Raw genomic sequence first — 26,081 nt, 5'->3', positions numbered from 1 at the left:
ACTGCAGGGAGGGACCAACCAGCGCAGGATTCCTTGCAGGACATCACGGTCCCAGGGGAGGTGTGAAACCTTGGTATTCCAGGCTGGAATTAGTAAGTTTGACAGTGTTTTTGGACTAAATTCTGGAACTTTCTGTTGCCAATATTTCTGCAGCCAGGATGACACTTGTTGCTCGACTGTGCTCATCTATGGCCTGGTGAGGAATGGATAACCATTTAAAACATCCATGTATAACCTGGCTCTTGAAACAAGCTTCCCTTTTTATGTTTAATCTAATGCAAGGTGTTACCTGCAGGTTGCTGCTATTTGGCTGTTGCATTTCGATCAAGTCCTATTTGTGACAGGTTCACAAAATAAGACCTGTCGCTAGAAAAGGGCAAGAAGTTGGTCAGCCTGAAAGGAAATGAATCTGAAACACATTCCTGTACTTTTTGCAATGGATGAGTGATGCACAGAGAAAACACCTGCAGTGAAGGACTAACATGGAAGCAGTAAGATATTTGAGATGAAATTGTCCTTGTGGAAGAATTTCAGCTTTATCCATTTCATATTTCTTCAAGGGATTTATCAGGCTGGAGCAGACCAGAGGTTGCTCATCTTTCCTACCTCATCTACTGCTGCTTATTCCAAGAATGGCATTAACAGCTTTAACACACTTAATTCTGCAGTCTCCTAACATGGGGCGGAGGGGGATTTTCTTCCCTACACAGCTGGGGATTGGATCATCCAAACACGTTGTGCTGTGGATCCCACATGCTGCTCCTTTGGCTGGATAAAACCAGACCACGTTCCACTTCTGGTCTGCTCAGGTGCCTTAACCAGAAATTAGGGATAACATTTCACCTCTGGACATCCCTGTCAGGACGTCCCCAAATAAAACCCCTCCTGCCTGGACACTGAGCATTGGACAGAAAGCTGGGGAAATGTTGAGGCAGATGGTGTTAATTCAGGATTTATTGCTGTCTCCCTTCGCCAAGGGGGCTCAGGCAAGACAGCAGGAGCTGCTCAGGTGTTCCCTCAGACAGAACACTCTGGTTTGGTGAGGACAAGGGGGTGTCTTGATCTGCATCTTGGCAATTCACAGCTGGATCTCAAAGGCTGTGAGGGTAAATCCAGGTCCCTGTCCCCCTTCTAAAGCCCTTCGTCCTGCTTCTGAAGCCCTGCTAGGCACTGGTGTTGGCTCTTGGAGTGCTGGTTTCAGCTCTCTTCTCTTTCCTGACATGAAGTTCTGTGGTGTGTGCTGGATTACAGAGTTGGACTTAGCGGTTTCAGCCCCATTTGAACCTCTCAGAGTGAGAGTGGAGATGCTGAGGGGCAGGACTGACCTTCCCCCTGGAGCTCCCCTGGGTTTGTTCATCCTGCCCTCCTGCTCCTCCCCGAGTTACTCACGGTGTTTGCTCTGCTTGGTTTTGAGTTCAAAGCCCAAACCGCTTGTTAAAGGTGTTGTGGGGTGCTAAGTAATGAGTAATTAAAAAGAAAACCATAAAAACCTCAAGCAATAACACTCGTGGGTGCCTTTCTTTGTGGACTTGTTGGGAGAGCCACTGAAGAGCTCGTGTTGGTGCCAGGGCATCCTCCAGGAAACCAGGGACAGGCTGATAGACAGATGGGAAACAAATCCTGATAAAACTGAAGAGTTGGGTAAAAGTGCTGTTGGACATTTGTTATTTGCAGTACTGCTGTAGGAAACTTCACTTTATTAAACTGAGAAACAAGAATCTTCCGGCTGAAACTGGCTGTGTCAGGCTGGGAAGCTCTTGCTGTGGAGTCTCATCACTCCTGAGCTTCAGAAATAACACCAAAGTCACCAAGGCTCTCCTGGAGCCTCTGAGTGCCAGACCAGGGGAACAGCAAAACTCAGTTTTCTTCTTTTGAAGATGAGCGTTGATGAATTGTGAGGATGAATGGTAAGACTCCTCAAAAACGTTCTCAAAATATGGAATTTACACTGAAAGGTGGCGATGAGCCAGAATTTACACTGAAAGATGGAGATGAGGCAGAATTTACACTGAAAGGTGGAGATGAGGCAGAATTTACACTGAAAGGTGGAGGTGAGGCAGAATTTACACTGAAAGGTGGAGATGAGGCAGAATTTACACTGAAAGGTGGAGATGAGGCAGATGCCTGCTCTCCATGGTTGCCCCTTCTCAAAGGAACCCCCCAAGGCAAGCAGGCCCAGGTGTCCCAGCCCTGAGCTCTCCGGGTGACACCAGGCCAGGCTCTCCTGTGACACTCACCTGTCTGTGGTGGTTGTTTTCCCTTGGCAGTCTGTCCCCCTGCCTGCAAGTCCCAGGGCTGCACTGCGGACGGGCAGTGCTGCCACAGCGAGTGCCTGGGGGACTGCACGGAGCCCAACGACCCCGACAAGTGCGTGGCCTGCCGCAACTTCTACCTGGACGGGAGGTGTGTGGACACCTGTCCCCCCGGGCACTACCGCTTCGAGGACTGGCGCTGCGTCACCTTCGGCTTCTGCCAGGAGCTGCACAACAAGTGCAAGAACGCCCGGGAGTCGGGGTGCCACGTCATCCACAACAACGAGTGCGTGCACGAGTGCCCTTCGGGCTACATCATGAACTCCAGCAAGTGAGTACCTGGGCAAAGCTGGGGGCAAAGCTGGGCTTTCCTCACCCTTGGACGCGGGGTTTGAGCGCTGTGACAAGAGCAGGAGGGGTTTCTGGCGTTGGAGCGTCTGTGGTAATCACCTGGCCTGCTTTAATATGATTTACAAACTAATACCTCGCTAATTCAAGCTGTTAAAAGCTCTCCCTGCCATGGGCTGGTGGTTTATTCTTCCCCTGGCTTTTCTTGCTTCCTCTGCAGTTTGGGAAAAGTGGGAAAGGGAGATGGAGAGAGGACAAGGAAGAGCGAGCTGGAAGGGTCTGTCTGTAACAGCGTGGGAGGTGGGCAGTGGAGAGGCTTTAGCAGCCCTGCTTCCCTCCCCTCTGGAGCAGCCTCAGGCCAGGGAGCCGGGCTGGAAAAGCACAACAGGGAGAGGTCACGGCTAATGAAGAGAGCGCAGCGTCCTCGGAGTGCTGGTTCTCAGAATATCTGTCCCTCATCCCTGTAATTACTTTCATTGAGCAGGTTCAAGCTGTGCCAGACATAAACGCACAATGTAACAAACAAGTGTAGCACGAATCAAAGCAGGGAACAGCCATTCTGCCTATTCCCAGGGGGTTTTGCCAAAGGAATTAAATAATTTATGTTGCTGAGCTGTTTATCACTGAAAACTTGGTTGTTTGTCCCTCAATACCACTCTATATTGTGGTGAGTCAGATTTCCTATGAATATTGGTCACTTTGTGTTCGTGTGTATTTGCTCCTGCCATAATAATTTCAGGGAATTCACTCTTAACAGGACTTTTTATGCCATTTCCTGTTTTGCTTTTCCAAAGAACGAACAAGCAGCCCCCAAAGTAGCTGTGCTGCTTGTGCAACAGCCCTGTGGCCTCTCCTGTGCTGTTCCAGGCTGCTGCCAGTGAGACCTCACAGCTCTGCTCCCTGCTTTTCCTAGAGCATTTCTTCCTCTGAACTACTTGGGAGCACATTCTTGTGGTGGTGTGACCAGGGCAAGCCATCAGCTCGTGCTGTTTAAGCAGTATTTCCCCAGAGCACAAAGCACATTCTTGCCTTTTTTTAAAGCAACATTGTGTGCAATCCTCAATCGGAGGATTCCCAGATGAAAGGCCAGCTCTCCACTCATCAGTTACATGTTTGGTTAATGATCTTGAGATGGGGATTGTTATCTTGAAACCCCGGGGATGGAGAGCACTGGGCAGCATGTGGCCAGTTTCCTCCTCACAATAATTCAGGTCACTTCTTTTTGTTATGTAGGAAGGGATGGAATGATTCACGTTTGAAGTGTAGAAGTGACGATTTGAGACCAATTTATCGTCAATTATTTTTAAGGCCAGGTTGGATGGGTCTTGGAGAAACCTGGTCCAGTGGAAGGTGTGGAAAGGGGTTGGAATGGGATGAGCTTTAAGATCCCTTCCGACCCAAACCATTCCCTGATTCTGTGACTCTCCTTGGAATTCCTAAGTGCTGCTCAGTGCAAGTGAACCCCATGGCATATCGTCACTTCAGCTCCATCACTCTGCTTTTGGGCACTGCTGGGGCCATCCTGCCTCACCCCTGCCCGCTGCTCTGCTCTTTTGCAGCCTGCACTGCACACCCTGTGCGGGGCCCTGCCCCAAGGTGTGTGACTTTGGCAAGGAGAAGACGATCGACTCGGTGACGTCGGCGCAGGAGCTGCGGGGCTGCACGGTGGTGAACGGCAGCCTGGTCATCAACATCCGCGGGGGAAGTAAGTGGGCATGGCTGGGGAGTGGGCACTGCCCTGAGCTGGGGCTCTTCCCTTGCCTGGGACCACCCTCAAGTCTTAGAGGGACGCAGAGAAATCAGCACGAAGCAAAGGCTTTCATTCGTAGATTTTTGCTAATTGATTTTTGCTAATTGATTTTTGCGAGTTCTCGTAAATTGACATAAAGCAATTGCTCATTGTGTTTGTGCTCCAGTGTGGGTGGTTCTCTCTGTGACACCAGAAAACTCTTCCCGATGTTTTCCTCTCCGTAGATAACATAGCAGCTGAGCTGGAAGCGAACCTTGGCTTGATAGAAGAAATCTCAGGTTACCTCAAAATTCGCCGCTCTTACGCCTTGGTTTCTCTTTCTTTTTTTCGGAAACTCCATCTGATCAGAGGAGAGACGCTCGAAGCTGGGTGAGTTCTCTCAAAACATGCTTTTTTTGAATGCTTTGAAGTACAAGGAGTGCCAGTTCTATCAGGGTGATCTGTATTGGGAAACAATTCCCAAGTTATTTTTAGATGTTCCTCTGTCTGTGGCTTGTGCCCTACCAGGGCAGACAATTTACATTCATTTTTCTTTGGTGTCTGGATTAGTGCAAAAAGAGTTTTTCATGCATCCCCTCCCAACCCACGTTTTCATTCTTCTGCTTACAGGAATTACTCTTTTTATGCCTTGGACAACCAGAATCTTCGCCAGCTCTGGGACTGGAGCAAACACAACCTCACTATTGCACGGGGCAAACTCTTCTTCCATTACAATCCCAAGCTGTGCTTGTCAGAAATCCACAAGATGGAAGAGATCTCTGGGACTAAGGGGCGTCAGGAGAGGAATGACATAGCCCTGAAGACCAACGGGGATCAGGCCTCATGTAAGAGTCTCAGAGCACAGCCTTGCCTCCCTTTCCTCTCCCTCTGCCTTGCTCTCCTCACACTCCTCTTTGTCCCAGGATGTTTCTCCATGCCCTGTCCTCATCCCTTTGGTAACGCAGCAGATGTGGCCCCTGCCTGTGCACCCGGTGGCAGTGTCACTGTGCCACCAGTAAAAGTCCCCACGGGATCTCCCTCTGGCAGCCTTGGTCCCACAAACCCCTGGGAGGTTTTTGGGGGCTGGGAGTGTATTTATTGTGTCTTTTGGAAGAGTTTAGCACAACATAACCCTCGGCCCAGGCTGGGACTTTGTGTTACTGCTGAGTACCTGATTAATAGTCATAATCTGCTTTTCCCATGTCATGAGGCGACACGGAATAAACACGGGAGGAACGGGATTTCCACCCATCCCTGCGGCCACGTGAGGCGATTGCCATGACAACAGGCAGAGGAAATTTTCCAACAGTTTTTGCAATGCCTCTCTGAGGTTTTTCACCCAACAGCTTTCTTCAGGAACAGTGATCAGACAGCACCTGTGTCAGCAAACAGCACAGGGTTGGCTTTATGCTCTCGCTGAAGTTGTGCTGCTGAAGATGGGCTTCTGCAGACACTTACTTTGGCAGCAGTACTGCAATAAATGCAGTTCTTCTGCACCCCCAGTCCTGCTGTTTGTTCCCTTTCTGTGCCACCGACAATCCCCTTTCCCTGTTTGTACCAGGGCTGTGTGGTCAGCCAGATTGTGGAAGTAATCAGGGGTAGGGAAAACCCAGCTTTGTTCTGAGCTGGTGGCATCTCTGCTCCGATTCATTGCTCACAGAGATTCACCTGCACACAGCAACAGGAGCACATGCAGGTGGTCATCGGCCCCTTGCAAAGACAGGTGACATGGGGACAGAGGCAGTGACCCATCCATGCAGTGTTCCAGCAGCTGTGTTGTGATCCTGAGAGATGCTCGGGCAGGTATTGCCGCCAAAAAGCCCAGCACTGACTGAACTGGGATTTCAGATCCTGGCTCACAACCTGCAGGGCAGCTTGGGTCATCCTGTGGCTTCACTGTCCCTCTGCCTTTGGGGACAGCACTGCCAGAAGTGCCCAAGGTCCTTTCCCACTCAAAACATTCCAGGATTCTGTGACCTCTGGCCCTGTCCTCCTTGCCCCTCGTTGCCCCTCGTTGATGTAGCTGTTTGTGAACAGACCTAAAAAGTGAAGATCTTTCAGTTGACTCAGTTTCCTGGTCTGGTTTCCCACATACCACCACAGGCAGCCAGGCCAGCACAGTGGGAGAAGGGAATGCAATGGCTGTGACCTGGGAGCTGGCAGGACCAGTGAAAAACACACACAGAGCCTCTGGGGCACCACAGCTCCAGCCTGGGCAGAGAGAGGGAGCACAAGGATTCAGCTGTCTGTAAAGTTCATCTCCTCCCGTGGGACACTGAAAAAGCTCTTCCCACATTGGGGATGAACCTGGATTTGGGCAGATCCATCACTGCCTGTGGCTGTGAGCAGCTCCTGGGCTGGTGTTTGGTGTGAAGACAGCTGGAGGAGACAGTTGCATTTCTTTTTGCCAGCTTTACCCTCACCCTGCTGAGCTGGTGTCTGTGCCACCCCCACCTCAAACCACAGCTTGCCAGGTTGTTTGGCTTTTTGTTTGCTTTTACATTTCGAGCCCAGCTTTCACACTGGCAGCATCCTGTTTACTAAAAAAAAATAGAAAGGGGGAAAAAAAAAGCCCCTGTTTGTTCTGGATGTGGTGCCAGTGAAATGAATGTTCTTCCTCCTGTTGCAGCTACTGCAGGAATAGCAAATTCAGTCAGAGGCACTTGGGCTGGGGGTACAAAACATGTTGTGCCATGTCTCTTGAGCTCCATCCTCCTGCAGACACCCTCCTGTTTGCAGAGGGACCTCACTGCTCCTGGGAAAGGCTGGAAATTCTTCTGCTTCGTTTCTGTGGCCTCTTGCCTTCTGTGCAAACCTTACTGCTGGCTTCAGCAGTGCAGGTCATCATAAATTGTGAAATTTAGATTGCCCACATTTTAGAATTCAGTTCAGCTCTTCTACAGAGTCATTTCCATGAAGTCATAGAAGAATTCAACCTTAGCAGGCCATCGATGCCAGCCACTGATTTGAGGTAGGAGTGGCTGCCAAGTAAGATAAGGTTTTACTGGGCAACTCTTCTCAGTGCCAACATCCTCACATTTATCTTAAACTTTTAAGAGAATTGAAAACAAAAGGCTTCAATTTTTCACCATTAATAAAAGTAACATCACTTCTCACTCGTTGCAGGTGAAAACGAGCTGCTGAAATTTTCTTCCATCAGGACTTCTCACGACAAGATCCTGCTGAAGTGGGAGCCCTACTGGCCCCCTGATTTCCGTGACCTCCTGGGGTTTATGCTGTTCTACAAGGAGGCGTAAGTGACCCCCCTCAGGTCACAGATCAGTGGCCTTGTTGGGCTGCCACGAGCAGCAGCTGGCACTGGAACGTGCATGTTAAACCTGCTGGATGGTTTTGATTTTGTGGCTCCTACACTAAAGTTTCCAGTGACCCTTCTACAAAAGCATTCTTTAAGATCCCTGACTTGTGCACAGTCCCAGTTCCTCATTTAAGAACAATCCAAACTTTAGTTATTCCTGCTGTTCTAGACACACATACTTGGACCATGGAGTTCCTCATCTCCCCACTATCTCTGTGGGATGCTGAGGGTTTTATCCCCTTTGAGGTGGGAAAGTTTCTTATAGAATCAAGGTAACCAAGCTGATTTTCATAAAGCTGACAATAATCAGTCTGGATTTAGTTGTTGGGGTCATGCGTGTCACAGATCCTGCTCTGTGATTGCTGTTGGAGGCCCAGGTAACAAAGCTCCCAAAGCCTCCCTTTCAGAATAAATACAATGAGATAATTTTACCTTCTCTGAAGGGTCAAAGGTGATAACTTTCAGTGTGTGTTTAGAAATGTTTTTAAGATCCTGATTGAGGATTCTGTTAATTGGACCCTTCTCTTTCCTCAAGTCCCTACCAAAACGTGACGGAGTTCGATGGCCAGGACGCCTGTGGCTCCAACAGCTGGACAGTTGTGGATGTTGACCCCCCACCACGCTCAAACGAGCCCAAAGCCCAGGCCCAGCCAGGCTGGCTCCTGAGGGGGCTGAAGCCCTGGACACAATATGCAGTGTTTGTGAAAACCCTGGTCACCTTCTCCGACGAGCGGCGGACGTACGGCGCCAAGAGCGAGATCATCTACGTGCAGACCAACGCCACGGGTCAGTACAGCTCATTCCTGGGGCTACAACTGGCCTCAACAATTCTGCCTGAGGGTTCTGCTAGGCCCATGTCCAGGAAACTTCCCTCTGCCCTGGGAAGGAAGGGCCGGAAGGAGTTCCTAAACCAGGGCTGTGATTCCAGATGGTGCCGATGGGCACCTCTTCTATCCAGTTTGTGTGACCTCGTGTAAAAATCATTACGGCTGGAAGAGACCTCCAGGATCATCCAGCCCAGCCTGGAGGAGCCTGCTGGGTGCCAGGGAATGCATGATTCCCGTAGAAATGGAAATTTGCCTGTGCTGGTCCCTGCTGTGGTAGGGCAGTGCAGTGACCTCTGTCTCTTCCCCACCCACGCAGTTCCGTCGGTCCCGTTAGATCCCATCTCCGTCTCCAACTCCTCATCCCAAATCATCCTCAAGTGGAAGCCGCCCTCGGAGCCCAACGGGAACATCACACACTACCTGGTGTACTGGCAGCAGCAGGCAGAGGACAGTGAGCTCTATGAACTCGATTACTGCCTGAAAGGTGAGTGGCTGCTTCTCCCTCCAGGGCTTTCCTTCAGTCTCTCCCAGAACTGCCTGGGGTTTTTCCCTTGGAAGTGCTCTGGGGGCTCAGTTCTGCTGGATTCAGGACTGTTCTTCTAGAACCAGCTCTGTCCCTCCCTCTTTTGTTACGTTAGGTGCTACTGCCAAGGCATGTGCAAAAGGTCTAAAAACGTTTTTTAGAAAGTAATCGCATGTTTTTTCCTTTGGGGATCTCCCTTCTGCCCTCGCTCCTTTTAAACTGAATTATAAGTTTAAGAGCAGCAATGGAGATAGTAAAGTTAAAAACTTTGGTGCTGCTGGAGCTCAGGGCCAAGTTAATCTTTGAAGGCAGCTGGTAGCTGGTTTGGAATTCCTTGAGAACACGGAATTTCACTGAGGACTTAGAAAATCTCACCTGCTGCTCTGTGTTACCTGAACTGGGATAAAGCAGCATCCGAGCTCCATTTCAAAAATAGCATTTTTGAATTAAAGTCCTCAGAAAAGAGGGACCTGCTCATCCCTGGATGTGAAATGTAGGATGCCCAGATGTGACATGAATCCTGTGTACACCGGGCTTGGGATCTTTTTGTAGGGTCAAACATCTTCTGCCAAGACGGGCACGAGTGACACTAAAACTGTTTTGTCCCCAGGATTAAAGCTGCCCTCAAGGACGTGGTCTCCTCCTTTTGAATCCGAAGACCCCCAGAAGTATAATCAGAGTGAAGCTGAGGATGTCAGTGGGGAATGTTGTTCCTGTCCTAAAACAGACTCCCAGATCCAGAAGGAGCTGGAGGAGTCTGCTTTCCGCAAGACCTTCGAGAATTATCTCCACAATGAGGTTTTTGTGCCCAGGTGAGAGCATCAAACAGGACTGTCCAGGGGTCTGGGGGAGGGAAATGTAATTGAGGATTAAATAAAAATTCCAGGTTGGACACAGCAACATTGCCAGGCTTCCATGAGCCTGTCTAGTTCAGCTGGATATGGCTGTTGGAATGGGGAGAGCTGAGCACCTACCACGGATATTCCTGCAGGTTGGGAAGATGCCGCTTTCATTTCCTATCCCTGAATTCTCCTCAGCTCAAGAATAAAGTGAGAATCCTTAACAAACAGCCTGCAGCTTGTCTGGCATCAAATGATGCCAAAAATAGCGATTTTCTTTTCCTGACTTGAAATTTTGTGGTCAAGTTTTTCATTGAGTTGAAAAGAAAGGAAAAGGGCAGTTTACCAGGCCACAGCCTCGTCCTTCAGCCTGGTATTTGTGGTCTCCCTTCACTTAGTGTGGGAAATACCTCCAATACCATGAGGAATGTGAGTGCTGTGGGTGGTGAATGTCCTGTTTTGAGTGGCACACTTGGTGTCACATTAAGTGGTGTTGAATGTCTTCACACTTCATCTGCAGCTCGGGGAGGAAGTGTTGGGGAGCAGGGCAGAATCTGTGGTGATTTACCCTCTTCCCCGTCACGTGTTTTGTGCTCTAAATTTATTCTCTGCTTGCTGCCCTCAGCCAACAAACCTGCGTTGGCAGCTGCCTGGGTCACTGCACGGAGCATTTTCCCTGTTAAAGCATCCCTGGTGCTCCCTGCCCTGCCTGCAGGCCTCACCTGGCAGCTTGGGCAGAGCCCCTCCTTTTGCTGTTCCCATCAGGATGAGCTCCAGGATGTGCCAGAGGATGCCAGGACATGACATACTCCAAAGCCATGTGCAAAAGCCAAACTCCTCCTGATGTAGGCAGACAAATCTGACAGTCTGATCTCTTTTTTTTTTTATTTTTCCTTCTTCCTCCCCACACCAATTTTATTGTGCAGCTGGCCCAGGATGCTTCTCAGGCCATTTTCTGGGGTCTGTATTTTAGGAAGAAACCAATCAGCAGGATGTGCCACCTTGTCAGCCTCCTGAGGAAGAAATGCCCACATCCCATGGCCAGCTAATCCTCTAAAACAAGGCAGTGGTGAAGAGACCTCCCTGCTGCCACGTGCCCTGCTTGCCTCCCCTGGCAGGCTCCAGGCTGTCGCCACATAAATCAGAATTCTTTTTGCTGTGAATACTGTGCTATCACCTGCTCACAGAGCCTGGCAGAGGGCAGGGAGTGTGGTTTACTTCAGGTGCTTTTTTCATGGCTCCTGAGAGTTCAGCGACCTCTCCTGAGGTGCTGTGTGGCCTCTCCTGGAGAGAAGGAACTTGTCAGTCACGGGAGGAATCTCAGGGTTGAGGCCAGCAGGGAACATGAGATGCCAGGGGAACAGAATCACAGCACTTTCTCCCTGATGTCTCCTTGTTTTCCATGTGCCATTTCTCCCCTCCTGCCCTGTTCCCAGTGATCTGATCCCTGGGCAGGATCCAGCTTTAGTCCAGGGCTGATCTCACCCCTCTGGAAATCACAGTTCCTTCCCCCTGGGCACGTTGATTACCCACTCCAGGAGCCACTGTCACAACTCCTGGGGCTCAGTTTTCTCTGGCAGTGACAAAAAGCCCAAACTAGAAGTTCAGGAATGTTCCTCTGCGCAGGCAGAGCTGGCAGTGTCTCACACCAGGTCCCCTTTGGAGCTGACCAAAGTGGCCATCAAGCAGCTGATGCTTTGTTTCTTCTCTCCTGTGTTATTTGCTCTCACTTTGGAGGAGTTCTGCACAGATTGGAGCTCAGGGCTGGTTACACCCTGGCACAGGCTGCCCATGGACCCCATCCCTGGAGGTGGTCCAGCAGGGTCCTGAGCCCCCTGCTCCAGCTGCCCCTGCTTTGGGCCGGGGGCTCAGATCAGACAATCCCCAGAGGTGCCTTCCAGCCTCACCCCTCCATGATTCTGTGGGAAGAAGGAAAAGGTTTCAGAAAAAGTCCTGAGAGGCAGAGGGGAGCTCAGTGGCTGCTGTTCAAGGGTGTCATTCCAGGTATTCCTCCATCACCACTGCAGCAAGAGCAGGAGCAGCCCCAGGTCTCTGTCTCTGACCTCTGTCACACACATTTGTGCCATTCCCAATATTCCTGGGGAGCAGGATCTGAGGAGTGACTCGCTTTAAGAGGAATTTTTCTCCCTGCTTTTCCCAATTCAGTTAATTGTGCAGACAAATCTAAAATGCTTTTGCCAGGCCAGCTGACCTGGGGTAGTTTCAGGGGTGTGGAAAAGCTTGGCTTAAGGTGCCAAAGGCATTTTTGGAATCTCCCAGCACAGGCCATACTGTGTGTGCTGAGGTGACTCTTCCAGGCCCCTCACAGCCCCTGGTCACCTGTGGGGACAGGAGGAACCTGGAGCTGAGAGTTTCACAGGGAACTCCCTGGAGCTGCTGAGATGGCCTCAATGCAAATTACACTGGAACAACTCTGAGAAAATCAGATGTTTGAAAATACAGAGAATTTGGCAAGAAAATTGCTGCAAATCCAGGATAATAAATATGGGAAGATTGGGGATTTACAGCTTCAAAAGCTTTTATTAACTTTCTGTGACTTGAGAAGGAATTCTTGCATTTTACTCCGTGTTGCATCAGTGGTCAAATTACTGTTTTACTTGTGAAAAACAAAATTCCCTTGAACACGAGGATCAGCTGAATTCACACTTGATAAACAGAGGGTGTAGCTTTGCTTTTATGCAAACCAGCTCCTGTTTGACCATAAGGAATCCTTCCCAAGGGGGGAGGTGGCATGACCCAGAGCTGGATCCCTGAACTCTGCCCCATCTTGAGGGGACACTGCTCACACCACCACACAGGCAGAGGGAACAGCAGCTCCAAAAGGAGTTAATTAGTAAGAAAGAGAAATCTTAAAACTGGAATGTGCTTGCTGAACCTGCTGTTTGCCATCCTGCTTTGTCATCAGGTGCATGAATATTCTGCAGGAAGGAATTGTTCCCTGTTAGGGTGGGGAGCCCTGGCACAGGGTGCCCAGAGCAGCTGTGGCTGCCCCTGGATCCCTGGCAGTGTCCAAGGCCAGGCTGGACAGGGCTTGGAGCAGCCGGGGACAGTGGAAGGTGTCCCTGCCATGGCAGGGGTGGCACTGGATGGGCTTTGAGGTCCCTTCCAACCCAAGTCATTCTGCGATGGTGACAACTCTGTGAATATTTGTGTTGTGTTGTGTGCAGCCCAGTGTTTAGTTTGAGGACATCTCAGACTCTGCTTTCTGGCTGGTGGCTTTTGCTGTAGGAGGAGAAGCAGCACCAGGGAAGGCAGAGGGAAGCAGGGAAGGTGGCAGAGACCTGTCAGAGCAGTCCCTGCTGGGGCTGGGGCCGGGGCTGGCCGTGGCCTGGCAGTCAGAGGTGGCAGTGGAAAGTTCAGTTCAGCAGCAAAGATTTGCTTCAACAGCTTGTTACATTTTTAGAGCCTGGAGATGCCTCAAGTGTGGGTTCAGATCAGGTCACTCTTTGTACCCTTTAATAGCTGCACACACATGCACACACACACAAAAAGATCATCACCCCCTTAAAATACATGGTCTGGATTTCAACTGGCATTAATTCCTTTTGTGTAACTGAATACAGTTACTGATTCACCACCTTGGTTAGTTCCCGACCTGGAATTCCCTGTGGCAAATGTGTGGCAGCACATAAGAGTGTTAGATTGAGCATTTCTAGTTTGGTACTGATCCTTTCTTCTTTTTTTTTTTTTTTTTTTTTGGCCAAGAAAATGAAATTTTTGAATGCTTCTTAATTCTGTAGAATTTATTCTCTTTATTTGCTGACAAAACCTGGTATTAAAGCTGGCTGGTGGCACTCAGGTGCAGACAGGGAAAGTGACATGGTCACACTGCAGGTGCTGATTTTACAAGTGAAAAAATCAGATTTTCAGAGTGAAATGCAATAACTTGAGGAGCAACATTTGGTTAACAAAACCACCCAATGAATATATCATCAGCATCGTGGGTTCCAAATGCATGCCTTGAAAAGGACTTAATAGATTTGATCTCTTGGGAAAAGGTTAAAATGCTTTGTGCATCCATCAAGGTTCAGCCTTAGGGGTGAGAGCAGCAAATGTATTCCGGAGAGCTGGGAGAGTGGCCTTTTGCTTTATAAATGCAAGTTAGTGACACTTGGGATATGTGGCACATCTGAGGTCACCGAGTCGGGGCCGTGGCGTGACCTCGTGTGCTCGGAGCTGCAGCGGGTGGGAGCTGAACTCCAAAGCATTGCAACCCTGCCCCAGGCATCCGTGAGGCAACCTGGTAAACTTAGACTCAGCTGAGAGATCCAGGGGAACTTGAATTCTCAAGCAAATACCTGAAGCTTGGATTGGTTTATTTTTATTTTATCTCCCTGCGTGCAGCTGTGTGGGGAGAAGAGTCTGGGGGATACAGAATCCTGTAAAGACGCGTGTCTTGGTTAAAAAAAAAAAAAAGTCCTGAATTTCTTTGTTGCATTGCAAATATCAGGGTTCAGCTGGAGCTTTCAGTGGCACTCTGAGCTCTCCCATTTTAACTCTTCCTTTTCAGCTGGATGTGTTGACACTGACTGTAACAACTGACGTGGTGACCCGTGTTGTTTAACAGGCCATCAAGAAAACGAAGAGACCTCGGCTCCGTGGCAAACGCCACCGTGGTGTTACCCACCATCCCATCCTCTCCCAACAATTCAGCTGAGGGTGCAGAGGAGCAGAAGCCTTTTGAGAAGGTGCTGTCCAAGGAGTCGCTGGTGATCTCGGGGCTGCGGCACTTCACCGGGTACCGCATCGAGCTGCACGCCTGCAACCACGATGCCCAGGAGTCCCGCTGCAGCGTGGCAGCTTATGTCAGTGCCAGGACCATGCCAGAAGGTGATTCTCTCCCTGAGCCCTGCTGTGGCTTGGGGGCTGTCCCCAAAATGCTGCTTCTCCCATGGGAGGCAGCTGCAATATGTAAGACCGGGGCCGTCCTTATGTCCTGGTGGGAAAGGAGGATGGACGAGGTATCGGCAGGTGTGAATTTTGCCCAAAGATGTGAAACTAAACTTGATCTTGAACTCGGTTCTAGCTAAGGCTGATGACATCGTCGGCCCGGTTTCCCATGAGCTGGTGGAGAAGAACACTGTGCATCTCAAGTGGCAGGAGCCAAAGGAGCCCAACGGCCTCATCGTGCTCTACGAGGTGAACTACGGGCGGCTTGGGGAGACAGAGGTGAGAGGTTCTGCTTTCACAGCACCTTTGGAGAAATGGCTCCACCTGGGAGCCCAGGGCTCTTTGGGATTTGACAGGCCTTGTGCATACAGTGCCCTGTCTAGTTGGGTTTCCTGGTGCAGAGCTAATGGAATATAAAACTTCACTGGTGAATTTGTCTCCTCTGGAAGCCTGGGATGACATCAGGAAATAATCTTTCTCTGTGGATCCTGTTTACTCTGCAAGTTTAGCTGATTTGCCAACTTGCTGCATGGAGCTTTTGTAGAAATGTTATTTCACAGAAGGACAGAAACCCCACATTGCTGTGGCTCAGACAAAAATTGCACCAGGGAGGTTCAGATTAGATGCCAGAAAAAAATTTCCCTGCAGGAGTGCTCAGGCAGTGGAATAAATTCACCAAGGAGATGGTGGAGTCACCGTCTCTGGAAGTGTTCAAGAGGTGTCTGAATGTGGCACTTGGGGACACATTTTAAGGCTAATGATGGTGGTGCTGTGGTGTTGTTGGGACTTGATGACCTTGAAGGTCTCTTCCAACCTTGATGTTTCTGTGATTCTGTGAAATTTAAGTTGCTTAGAGGAGTTAGGAAGGCGTTGGGCAGCCCACGAGCTCTTGGGGACAGAGCTGGTGTCAGTGGCAGGGGGACAGAGCTGCTGTCAGTGCCACAGGGACAGGGCTGGTATCAGTGGCAAGGGGACAGGGCTGGTGTCAGTGCCAGGGGGACAGGGCTGGTGTCAGTGGCAGGGGGACAGTGGCACTCACCAGTGCAGGCCCAGTGTCAGTGCTGAGAACCAGGGCAGCTCATGGCACTTGCTCTCTGATCTACTGCCCTGCAAAACACAAATCCAGCACAAACCACTGACCTGGAGCAGACTGAGAGCCCTTGGGTGTGTGTTTGCCAGCCAGGGAGGTGCTGCAAGAGCCCCAGGGAGCCCTCAGGGAGCTCTGGGTTCTGCTGGAGTCCTGGGGAGCTGTCAGGGAGCTCTGGGTTCTGCAGGAATTCCAGGAAACTCTCAGGGAGCTCAGGGTGTTGCAGGAGCTCCCAGGAAACTCTCAGGGAGCTCTGGGAGCTGCAAGAGCCCCCAGGAGCTGTCAGGGAGGCCTGGGTGCTGCAGGATGACCCTGCCACAGCCCCTGTCCCCGCAGGAAGCCCATTTCTGCGTGTCCCGCAAGCACTTTGCCAGCGAGAATGGCTGCAAGCTGCGGGGGCTCCAGCCTGGCAACTACAGCGTGCGGATCCGCGCCACCTCCCTGGCTGGGAACGGCTCCTGGACAGAGCCCACCTACTTCTACGTGGCTGATTATTGTGAGTTCATCTTATTTTTGATGTTTAATCCCTGACAGAAACTCGATTTGTTTCTGGAGGATGGAGTGTAGCAAGCGGTGCACAGAGAGCCACATGGAGTCATTAAATGTTTACCAAATACATCGGTTGTCAGGAACCTGGAATTACTTGGAAAGACCGTGGCTTTTGTTTATTAGTCCTTATTCTGACCAGCCCCACATTTTGATCTGAAATAGCCTCTAGTTATGTATTTGTTCAAATTTATTGGAGGGGGTGATTTTATCGAGGAAAAAAATTTGTATTTTGGACTTGTATAATACCTCCAACTCTCTCTTTCTCTCCTAGTGAATGCTCAGCCAAATATTGCTGTTATCATTGTTCCAATTATTTTTGCCATAATAATCGCTGGAATTATTGGAGCTGCTTATGTGCTTGTGAAAAAGAGGTGAGTGCAGTTTCCTCTTGTTTGCACCAGAAGCACCAAAACTTACATCCAAAAGTTTTGCTGCTTGATTGGGAGTCAGTTTTTGTTTAGTTTTCTAATTTCCATAGTGATTGCAGCATTATTTTAAGTGCAGGAAATAGGAAATATGGGGACAGCGTATTTATTTGCTGCGTGGTTTGGGGATGAATCAAACTGCCCTCACCTCGAGGGTGTCAGAGGCTGCAGAGTGCTGAGGGATTTGTGTCTCTTCCAGACAAACCGAAGGACCAACAGGACCCCTGTACGCATCCTCCAACCCCGAGTACATCAGTGCCAGTGATGGTGAGAGCAACCAGGGCTTGTTTCTTGTGTAATCGTGCAGTGAGCGCAGCAGGATGGGGCTGGAGTTGTCTCTGTGGAGTTTTGTGGTCCTTTTGTAGCATTCAGCCCCCGTAGCGTGGCAGCGCCAACCGAGGCTGCTGCGGGAGCGTCTTTCAGAAGATGCTCGGCTCACAGCTGTTCCCCTGTGCCCAACAGTTTATGTCCCTGACGAATGGGAGGTGCCACGGGACAAGATCACCCTGCTGAGGGAGCTGGGCCAGGGCTCCTTTGGGATGGTGTACGAGGGCATTGCCAAGGACATCGTGAAGGGAGAGCCCGAGACGCGCGTGGCCGTGAAGACGGTGAACGAGTCCGCCAGCCTGCGCGAGCGCATCGAGTTCCTCAACGAGGCCTCTGTGATGAAAGGCTTCAGCTGCCATCATGTGGTAAGTGCTGGGTGCCTCAGCACACAGCTCAGCTCTGCTGTGCCTTCAGAGCCCGACCCTCGGCTCGCCAAAGCGGCAGAGGCAGCTGATCTGTCAGAGCCCAGGTCTTGTCCCTGCTGGATTCTGCAGAACCTGTTCTGCCCAAGTCGTTTCACTGCTGCTCTTTCTAAACCTCTCAGCCTCACAAGGCCTTGTGGGGCGTGGGAAATGGATTTGTAGAGAATTCTCAAAGCCTGACAGAAGGCTCACATAGTCTTGTGCATCTGTATGCAAACTTTGGCATAAAGCGTGCTGACTTAGGCCGTGGAATAGGACGGATATTGTTGAGAGAGAAATTGAACTAGAAACAAGTTTCAGATGATGACTTTGCAAATAGACTAGATATTTTGGAGAAATAGAACTATGAAAGATGCATTGTAGCAAGACCCACATAGGGTATTTTGATAGATGATTGGCTTAGAAGCAATCATCTGTACTCAGCTCTGTTCCAGGGGCCATTGGCTTTGCCCACTCTGTTTGGACACGGCCTCCAGGGAATTTCTCACTCATTTTCCAGGTTCGCCTCCTCGGAGTGGTCTCCAAGGGACAGCCCACTCTGGTGGTCATGGAGCTGATGGCACACGGGGATCTGAAAAGTTACCTCCGCTCTTTGAGGCCTGAAGCTGAGGTAAAGACAAGAGAGAAGGAGTCTGTTGTGGAACAGAGTGACTTGATTTGGGGTTTAATACTTCTTTATTTAGTGGCTTTAAGCTGAAAGAGGGTAGATTTGATTTGATACTGGGAAGACAATCCTGGCCATGAGGGCGGAGAGGGCCTGGCACAGATTGCCCAGGGAAGCTGGAAGCGTCCAAGGCCAGGTTGGAAGTATGGCAGGGAACTGAATGACCTTTAAGGTCGAATCTAACCCAAAGCATTGTGCGACTGTGATTTTTCCTTGCAGAATAACCCGGGCCGGCCGCCCCCGACGCTGAGGGAGATGATCCAGATGGCCGCGGAGATCGCCGACGGCATGGCCTACCTGAACGCCAAGAAGTTCGTGCACAGGGACCTGGCAGCCCGCAACTGCATGGTGGCAGAGGACTTCACTGTGAAAATCGGGGGTAGGTGCTGCTGGTCCCTTCCAACCCAGCCCATTCTGTGATCAGGAGATGCTTCTGTGCATCGTGTTTGTTGTACAAGCAAATTGATAAAACCAATGTGTCAAACACGGAGGATTCTCACTGTCTGCCTTTGGGAAATTGCAGCACTTCCCTCTGTTTCTTCCCTGTGACACAATTGTGTGGACTTCAGGAAGAACAACATCTCCTGTAGAACCAGAGCAGCTTTTCTCACTTTCTCTATTCCCAAACCACCTAAAAGTTCATTACCTTTCCAGCCTAAACTACCTGGGTTTGTCTCACTGGTCTTTGCTTCTGTGAGAATTAAGACAAAGAAGGAGTTGGATACAACAAACCCAGTGCTGATAATCCTGTCATTGGGTCAGGTGGCTTTTAAAAAGTAATATAACCCAGTTTTTAACCCAAACCCTTTTAGAAATAAGTAAATACAACATTTAAAAATAACCTGGAACCCCACAGTGTGGTGATTTTTCAGAGCTCTCTGGAGTTAAAGCCAGGGCAGTGAGATTTCAGGCAAAGGGAGCTCTGTTTTACATACAGAGAATGAATAAAATCATGTTTAGAAGAGAAGCTGCCACCAAAAAATTTAACTCTGGAGTCTCTGTTGTGACTCTGTAGAAAAAACGCAGGAAAAGGGGAATGTTTTGAACATTAATCAGAGGTGACAGATGACTGCAGGCTGGGCTTTGGCAGTGGGGGGAAGGCAACATCCATCTGGAGATGTTGCAGAGGGAAAGCAGGATGGAGGGAGAGGCATTTAACACATCCCAATTGCTCCCCTCAGACTTTGGGATGACCAGGGACATCTACGAGACGGATTATTACCGCAAGGGAGGCAAAGGACTGCTGCCCGTGCGCTGGATGGCCCCGGAGTCGCTCAAGGATGGGGTGTTCACCACCTACTCCGACGTGTGGTAAGTTGTCCTCTGCAATCCCAGATGGATTCCAGCTCAAGACATCCTTGTTTTAGCACACATAGTTTAAACTGACTTGCTCGGAGCACAGACAAAACAAAGCTGTTGTTTTGAAACACCTCCATGAAAATATGGTCATTTCTTATGAAGTGTGCCTTTTCCAAAATAACTCTGTCACTGGGAGGGCTCCAGGATGTTTTGTTCTCACCAGGAGCCTTCTCTCTCCCTTAGGTCATTTGGTGTTGTCCTTTGGGAAATAAGCAGCTTGGCAGAGCAGCCGTACCAGGGACTCTCCAACGAACAGGTGCTAAAGTTTGTCATGGATGGAGGATACCTGGATCAGCCGGACAACTGCCCGGAGAGGCTGTAAGTGGGCAAGCAGGGACAACCGGCCCAGCTGCACTCTTTGCCTGAAGTGTGGCCAGCAAAGATGGCCTGACCTGGGGCACCTCTTAACCCCTCCTTGACTGGGGTGCAGCAAAACAGACTTTAGTGAGGCACCTCCCACAGAAATTCCACCAAAGCATCCTTAGTGATCCAGGGAAGGGGCTGCCCAGGGAGGTTTGGAGTCCCCATCTCTGGAGGTGTCCAAGGAATGACTGGATGTGGCACTCAGTGCTCTGGGCTGGGTGACAAGGTGGGGGTGAGTCAAAGGTTGGTCTCGATGATCTTGGGAGGTCTTTTCCAACCTGGGTGATCCTGGGATTCTGAGCGGGGAGTCACACTGGGGTAGTTATGAAGGAAAGCAGCTCTGGCTGGAAAAGGGAGCACAGATGGTAACTCTCTGGTTCTGGTAGCCTCTTCCCCCAGCTGCTCCTGGCCAAAACAGCACTTCCAGAATCATAAAATAAACATGTTTTGTGAGTATCCCTATGAAAAAAGCCTGCTGTGCTGGACATTTGTGTGATGGCCAGTTACAAACTCCAGTCTGAAACTCTATTTGTATTTGTGATTTTTTTCTCCATGGTGTCTGATAACATGTGACCTCTTGCTGCAGCCTTTCTTTTGGGTGGGATGTTTACAGGACCTCTGTCCTCTGCCCTGCCTCCCGTTTTCCTTGAAGTTTTGGGAGCTTTGTTATCTTTCAGGCTGAGTTAAAATTAAAAGGGAATTAATTAAAAAAGGATGACCTGGCTGTAAGTGCGTGTGCAAACACACACCCACGCAGAGTCTGTGAACCACAGCCCTGTTTCCTTCAGCAGCCAAGTCAAGAACAATTGAAGGAATCGGAAGGAATTTTTCATCTGGACAGAAATAGAGAAAAAGGAGTGTCAGGGTCTACAGGCAGATGTGGAAGCTGGAAAGAGAACAAGCAACCCGGGGTGTCAGAGGCGTAGTGTGGGTGGTGGGGGGTCTGCCACGGGTGTCTGCACCTGGGATTGTTTCTGCTGCCCCTGACTGTGCTCTGTGCTCCTGCAGGCACAGCCTGATGCAGATGTGCTGGCAGTACAACCCCAAGATGCGCCCCACCTTCATTGAGATCATCGAGATGCTGAAGGACGACTTGCACCCCAGCTTCCACGAGGTCTCCTTCTTCTACAGCGAGGAGAACAAACCTCTGGAGACGGAGGAGTACGAGATGGACTTTGAGAACATGGAGAGCATTCCCCTCGACCCCTCCTCGTACTCACAGAGGGACAAATCACTGGGGAGGGACAATGGACCCTCCATGGCCCTCAAGGGCAACTACGAGGAGCACATCCCCTACACTCACATGAACGGTGGCAAGAAAAACGGGCGGATTCTCTCCATGCCCAGGTCAAGTCCTTCCTAACACTTCCTGTTTGGCCCAAGGGTTGTGTCTGCTTTTTTCCCCCCCTCCACAAATCTCAGGACTCTTGTTATTGCTGCCACAGTGTATGACACACATCTACAAACTCTTCAGATTTTTAATCATCTTACGATTAATTTTTTTCTTTTGTTGTTTTCTTTTTTCTTTTTTTTTTTTCTTTTTTTTTTTTTGCCAAGTTGACTGGTTGTCAGTGGACTTATCTGTGAACATAAATGGAAGAGGTTTCCATGGCTGCTGTCCCTTCTGTAACCATGGTTTCACAACAGGAAGCGACCGTGTGAGTTCAACTGAAGGAGAAGCATCTGCGTTTGCCAGCAGAAGACGTGAAGTTCTCTGATGCCTGAGCTCCAGCCCAGCAGCGTGGAACAAGAGCATTTCCAGTAGAATTCCAGGCTTTCAGGCAGGCTCTCCACTACAGCTGAAGGATTCAGCACATCAGTCGGACGCGCCAGATCCTCAGATTGACCAATAGCTGCTGCTTTCATACTTTGTTTTCAAGGGGTGAAACCCCCGGGGTGCGTGCGTGGGCGTGTGTGTGTGCGTGTGTGCAGTATCAACATGTGGGGTGTACCCTATAGCAAAAGAGACACTTGTGGTTTTGTACACAACTTACAGCGCTTTCAGGCACATGGTGGGATTCTCGGGGTGTCCTGCACAGGGCCAGGAGTTGGATTAGATGATCCTGGTGGGTCCCTTCCAACTCAGCATACTCTATGATTCTCTGTTCTCACAGGAGCTTTTCTCTTCTTGGAAGTGTGTACTTATCTTTTTTCCCCCATTTCCCTGGAGGGACTGAATCCTGAACAGATTATTTTTTATACTGAGGACTCTTGAGAGCAGGTTTTCTCTCATTAACAAATGAGGAAAACGTGCTGGGAGCTGAATGAGCAGAACTCTGAGATTTGTGGGTACTTTCAAGACCAAACGAAGTAGGAGTCCCCTGACCTGAGACACGGAGTTTTCTGTCCTTACAGCATTGAGTATATATATTGTTTGTTGTAACATATTTAAAGATGTCTTTAGTTTAAATTTTAACTTCATATAAATTATTGACTGTTTATGATCCTTTTGGGGCGAGGAGAGTTCTGGGGGATTGTTTGGTCTTAAAGTGGTCCAAAGATTTCAGAATGAACTAATTTTAGCCTTGCAGGAGCGATGAAGCACATGTTCAGTTCATACTTGACAAGGCTTTGTAATAGTTTCATGATTTATACAACACAGTCAGCTGGCTCCAGTCGAAGCCCCATCTTTGGGTGTTGGGAGCTGAAGGACACAGAACATCCTGGCCTCGAGTCCTGCTCCTCCTCTGCCCCCGTGCCCCTCGCTTTGCCTCCCGTGCCGCAGACGCAGCCGGAGAGAGAAGATGAGCACGAACTGGAGCTGAGGAAGGGACACTGAAGGGGGGAGCACAAAGCTCTGGGCTCTGCACACCGGAGGTGACCGAGGTTTGCCGCCTCTCTGCTGCTCCCAGGCCTCCAGCCTTGTGTTCCCCGAGATTCCCACTGCAGAACTCCCGAGGTGCTGCAGAACTCCCGGGACACGGCTTGTCAGGATGTCAGCGCTCACCGTCAGGACTGTGCTTTGTTGTGGTGCTGTTTGCAAAGACAGAGCTGATGGGCACCTGAGGGTGAAGAACAAGGGTGAAACTCAACTGGGGCTGGTGAAACCAGCGTGGAGCTGGCAGGAGCAGGGAAGGAAGATGATGGATGTCACTGGCTCGTGTCGTGCAGGAGGTGCTTGAAGAGCAGCGAGAGATGCTCAATCCTTCCCTTCTCCTCCTGGAGAAGTCCAAGATTTGTTTTGTGCTCTCTGCCAGGAGAAAGCGAGGTGTCCTGGCTCGGGAGAGCATGAGCATGGGCTGGGCCGTGACTCCAGCCCGGGCAGTGAGCGAGGCAGAGGAGCTGCAGTCCCGAGGGAAGAGCTCTCCAAGCCCACGCCCAGGGGTGCAGCTGGTTTTGGGAACCTCTGCCCTCAGCTGCTTCTGGCCAAAACAGCACTTCCAGAGTCATAAAAGGGGGCACAACAGACTCTGGGCAGCACTGGGAGCTGTTGGGCCCTTTGCTGCTGGAGGCTGATCGGTTCGGCCCAGGTGGAGGGTACGGGTTGCTCCACAGATTTGGGTGGAAAACACAGTCCAGACATGGGTGAGAACCTTTGGATTTCAAAAGGCCTCGTTTACATTTCTTCTGCTTTACAAAGTCGTAACTGTTTAGCAGCTCTATACTACACTGCAGGAAAGAAGACATATTCTCACACTTTTCTAAGGAAGAGAAGTTTTTCTTATTAGAATTTTTTTATTTATTTTAATATATAAAACACTGTAAAAAAAAAAAGCAACAATTTGTTTTCTTAAACACACAGAACATGTAAATTTGTATCCGCAAAATCTTGGCAAGTAGATGTGGTGGGATTATTTTTGTCCTGTTCTGGTGCAGTCTACCTCAGTGTTTCTTAAGGATATTTTTTAATACTACGCACCTCTAAACCTGTTTAAATATTCTGGTCTGGACCTATTGTGGATCAGGGAAAATCAGTATCAGCTGATTCCAATACCAGGGACCATTCATGAAGGGAATGGGAAGGAGAATGGCTCATCACTGCTGATCCCTAATCTGAACAGTAGTGGCCAATGAACCCATTTACAAATTTGGATCTGATCTCATCCCTTAGTTCTGTTGTGATTAAAAAAAAAAAAAAAAAAAAAAAAAAAAAAAAAAAAAGAAAGAAAGAAAGAACAAAAGACCCATTTAAATCTTTGGACTTCAGTGAACTCATGACCTAAAAGGAGCAGGCTGCTTCCTCCTGGATCAGCATGTGCCAGCGTGGAGCAGGGACTGGGACCTGCCCTTGCTGTTGGGGTTGCATTGGGGTGGCTTGGTCACTGCTCTTCTCGCTGCGCACGGGTGACCCAAGGTCCTGCCAGTGACCTCCTGAAACAAACCTTTCCCAACGCACCCTTGCTTTGATAACATTTCCAACGGCAGTGATCATAACTGTGGGAATAGAAGATCTTTTACCTGAAGGAACATTGGAACCTCGTATTGGGTCTGACTTTTCCATGCAGTTGATACTGGTTGGCCCTGTGAGTACACATGGTTTGAACACTCAGATGGCCGAGCCAGGGAGTGTGTGCTGCTCCATGGACAGGCAGTTCCCTCCCATGGCTCGGTGTCACCTTCACCCTGCACCGAACGGAGCAGTTGTTTGTACCCAGCACTGTGTGAAGGTTACTCATCCTTCCTACCTTGTGCCCAGGGGGAGGGAAGGCGTGTGGTACCGGTGGGAGGGTATCGTGTTTCTCCTCTGTAAAACAAATAACACTAGTGGTTGCTGCTCGTGGCTGTTACAGATCCCACTCAGCTGTAGAATTAGGAAGAATAAAGGAACATCACCCGCAAAGCCCAGCTCTCACTGCTGGAAAATCCTTCCTTGGCTCACAGCTGACACTTTGGTCTCTACTGCTGGAAGATCCTCGCCCCGGGGATGCCCGAAAGCCTCACTTGGATCTTGCTGATTCCTGCTCAGAGAATTCCTGCAAGTGGAGACTCAAGTGCTATTGCAACCTCTGGGGTGTTGACAGGGACCCCGGCACGGGCAGGGCTGCTGAGCCTTCCTTGGGGGAGCTGCTGCTTTTTGCTCCAGCCACATCCTTATGGGGCAGAATTCCCCAGCTGCAGTGGAAGCACGACACTCTGCTGCTGCTGCTGCTGCTTAGGAGGAATAAAACACTAGTACAGGAGAGCAGGTGGGATGGCTGGAGGAGGGCAGTCAGCAGTGGGAAGCTCTTTCTTTCCTTGCATTAGTATTTGTTGGAGGGTTGGCTCCTGCCCTTTGTGGGCAGAGAATGCCCCGCTCGCAGCACGGGGCAGCAGGACAGACCCCTCAGCCTGTCCAGGAGCAGCTGGAGCCTCCTGGGCACAGTCTGGCACCACCACGTAGCCAGAAATTCACTCTGGTGACGCAGAAGGAGCAAGAAGCTGAGCTCTGCTGAGCTTTCACTGAGAAAACGTCTGAAGTGCGAGGCTGGAGAGGTTTCCCAGAAAGGTTTCCACATTAAACTTGATTGCCACTTCCTGAACGGCTCTTGCCAATCTGGAACTTCTCTCGCGGGCCAGCGCAGCGCTGCAAAGCTTGGCTGCTGGGTTAGGAACGTGTCTGTCTTGGCTGCTTGTAAATACTCTATTGTGTTGTAAAATAGAAGAGCTCAGACATAAACTCTGTGCCAGCACTGGGTTGGGAAAGGTGATGGGAACTAGACCACGCTGCAGCGATGATGGTAAAGCAGCTGTGTGGGTATGAAGAGGCTGCTTTTAGGTTGCTAAAGGGTACTCTTTAATTTATGGGTAGTTTATCTCTTTCCTCCTAAATTTGTATTATAGCGATGGGACACTTTGCTTAATATTAGTCTGTTGGCTATAGTGTTGGTATCTCTTTGGGAAAAAAAATAAATCTCAAAGTCGTTTCTTGTGTTACTGAGCTGACTGTGCTGAAGGCAAATAGGAAATGACAGGAGTGAGAAGGGCGCTGAGCTTCTGCTTTAGAGGGATGGAGGGAGGGAGGCAGTTGAGTTCCCTCTCAAAGCCACTGTGACACGAAGACGGACCCTGAGGTGTCCCGGGCCCTTCCTGCTACCAAGACTGGAACCTTGTTTTACAAGCCAGAACATAAAATACCTTTGTGCCATAAAACCTTACTGTCAAGGCTGTGCCAGGTGCTCCCGTGATCCGTGTGGGATCGGCTCAGAGCCTGGAGGGAGCTC

General features: G+C 49.9%; 1 protein-coding gene across 1 annotated transcript in view; it reads left to right on the top strand.

Moving 5' to 3' along the window:
• INSR (insulin receptor) overlaps window positions 1-24,050 on the top strand; it is a 52,328-nt gene extending 28,278 nt beyond the window's left edge. Inside the window, exons 3-21 of the mRNA XM_066205663.1 lie at window positions 2,268-2,583; window positions 4,160-4,305; window positions 4,575-4,719; window positions 4,960-5,174; window positions 7,456-7,582; window positions 8,181-8,431; window positions 8,789-8,956; window positions 9,606-9,807; window positions 14,423-14,685; window positions 14,882-15,024; window positions 16,169-16,328; window positions 16,653-16,752; window positions 17,006-17,073; window positions 17,269-17,498; window positions 18,055-18,165; window positions 18,439-18,598; window positions 19,401-19,530; window positions 19,762-19,896; window positions 20,950-24,050. Coding sequence (XP_066061760.1) covers window positions 2,268-2,583; window positions 4,160-4,305; window positions 4,575-4,719; window positions 4,960-5,174; window positions 7,456-7,582; window positions 8,181-8,431; window positions 8,789-8,956; window positions 9,606-9,807; window positions 14,423-14,685; window positions 14,882-15,024; window positions 16,169-16,328; window positions 16,653-16,752; window positions 17,006-17,073; window positions 17,269-17,498; window positions 18,055-18,165; window positions 18,439-18,598; window positions 19,401-19,530; window positions 19,762-19,896; window positions 20,950-21,304 — 3,425 coding nt within the window. The 3' untranslated portion in view covers window positions 21,305-24,050. The remainder of the gene's footprint in view (window positions 1-2,267; window positions 2,584-4,159; window positions 4,306-4,574; window positions 4,720-4,959; window positions 5,175-7,455; window positions 7,583-8,180; window positions 8,432-8,788; window positions 8,957-9,605; window positions 9,808-14,422; window positions 14,686-14,881; window positions 15,025-16,168; window positions 16,329-16,652; window positions 16,753-17,005; window positions 17,074-17,268; window positions 17,499-18,054; window positions 18,166-18,438; window positions 18,599-19,400; window positions 19,531-19,761; window positions 19,897-20,949) is intronic.
• The last annotated feature ends 2,031 nt before the right edge of the window (window positions 24,051-26,081 follow it).

This window comes from Chamaea fasciata, unplaced genomic scaffold, assembly GCF_029207755.1.
Source record: "Chamaea fasciata isolate MVZ Bird 193981 ecotype frontalis unplaced genomic scaffold, bChaFas1.0.hap1 SCAF_28, whole genome shotgun sequence".
NCBI lineage: Eukaryota > Metazoa > Chordata > Aves > Passeriformes > Sylviidae > Chamaea > Chamaea fasciata.
This window is presented reverse-complemented; position numbering and strand designations above follow the sequence as displayed.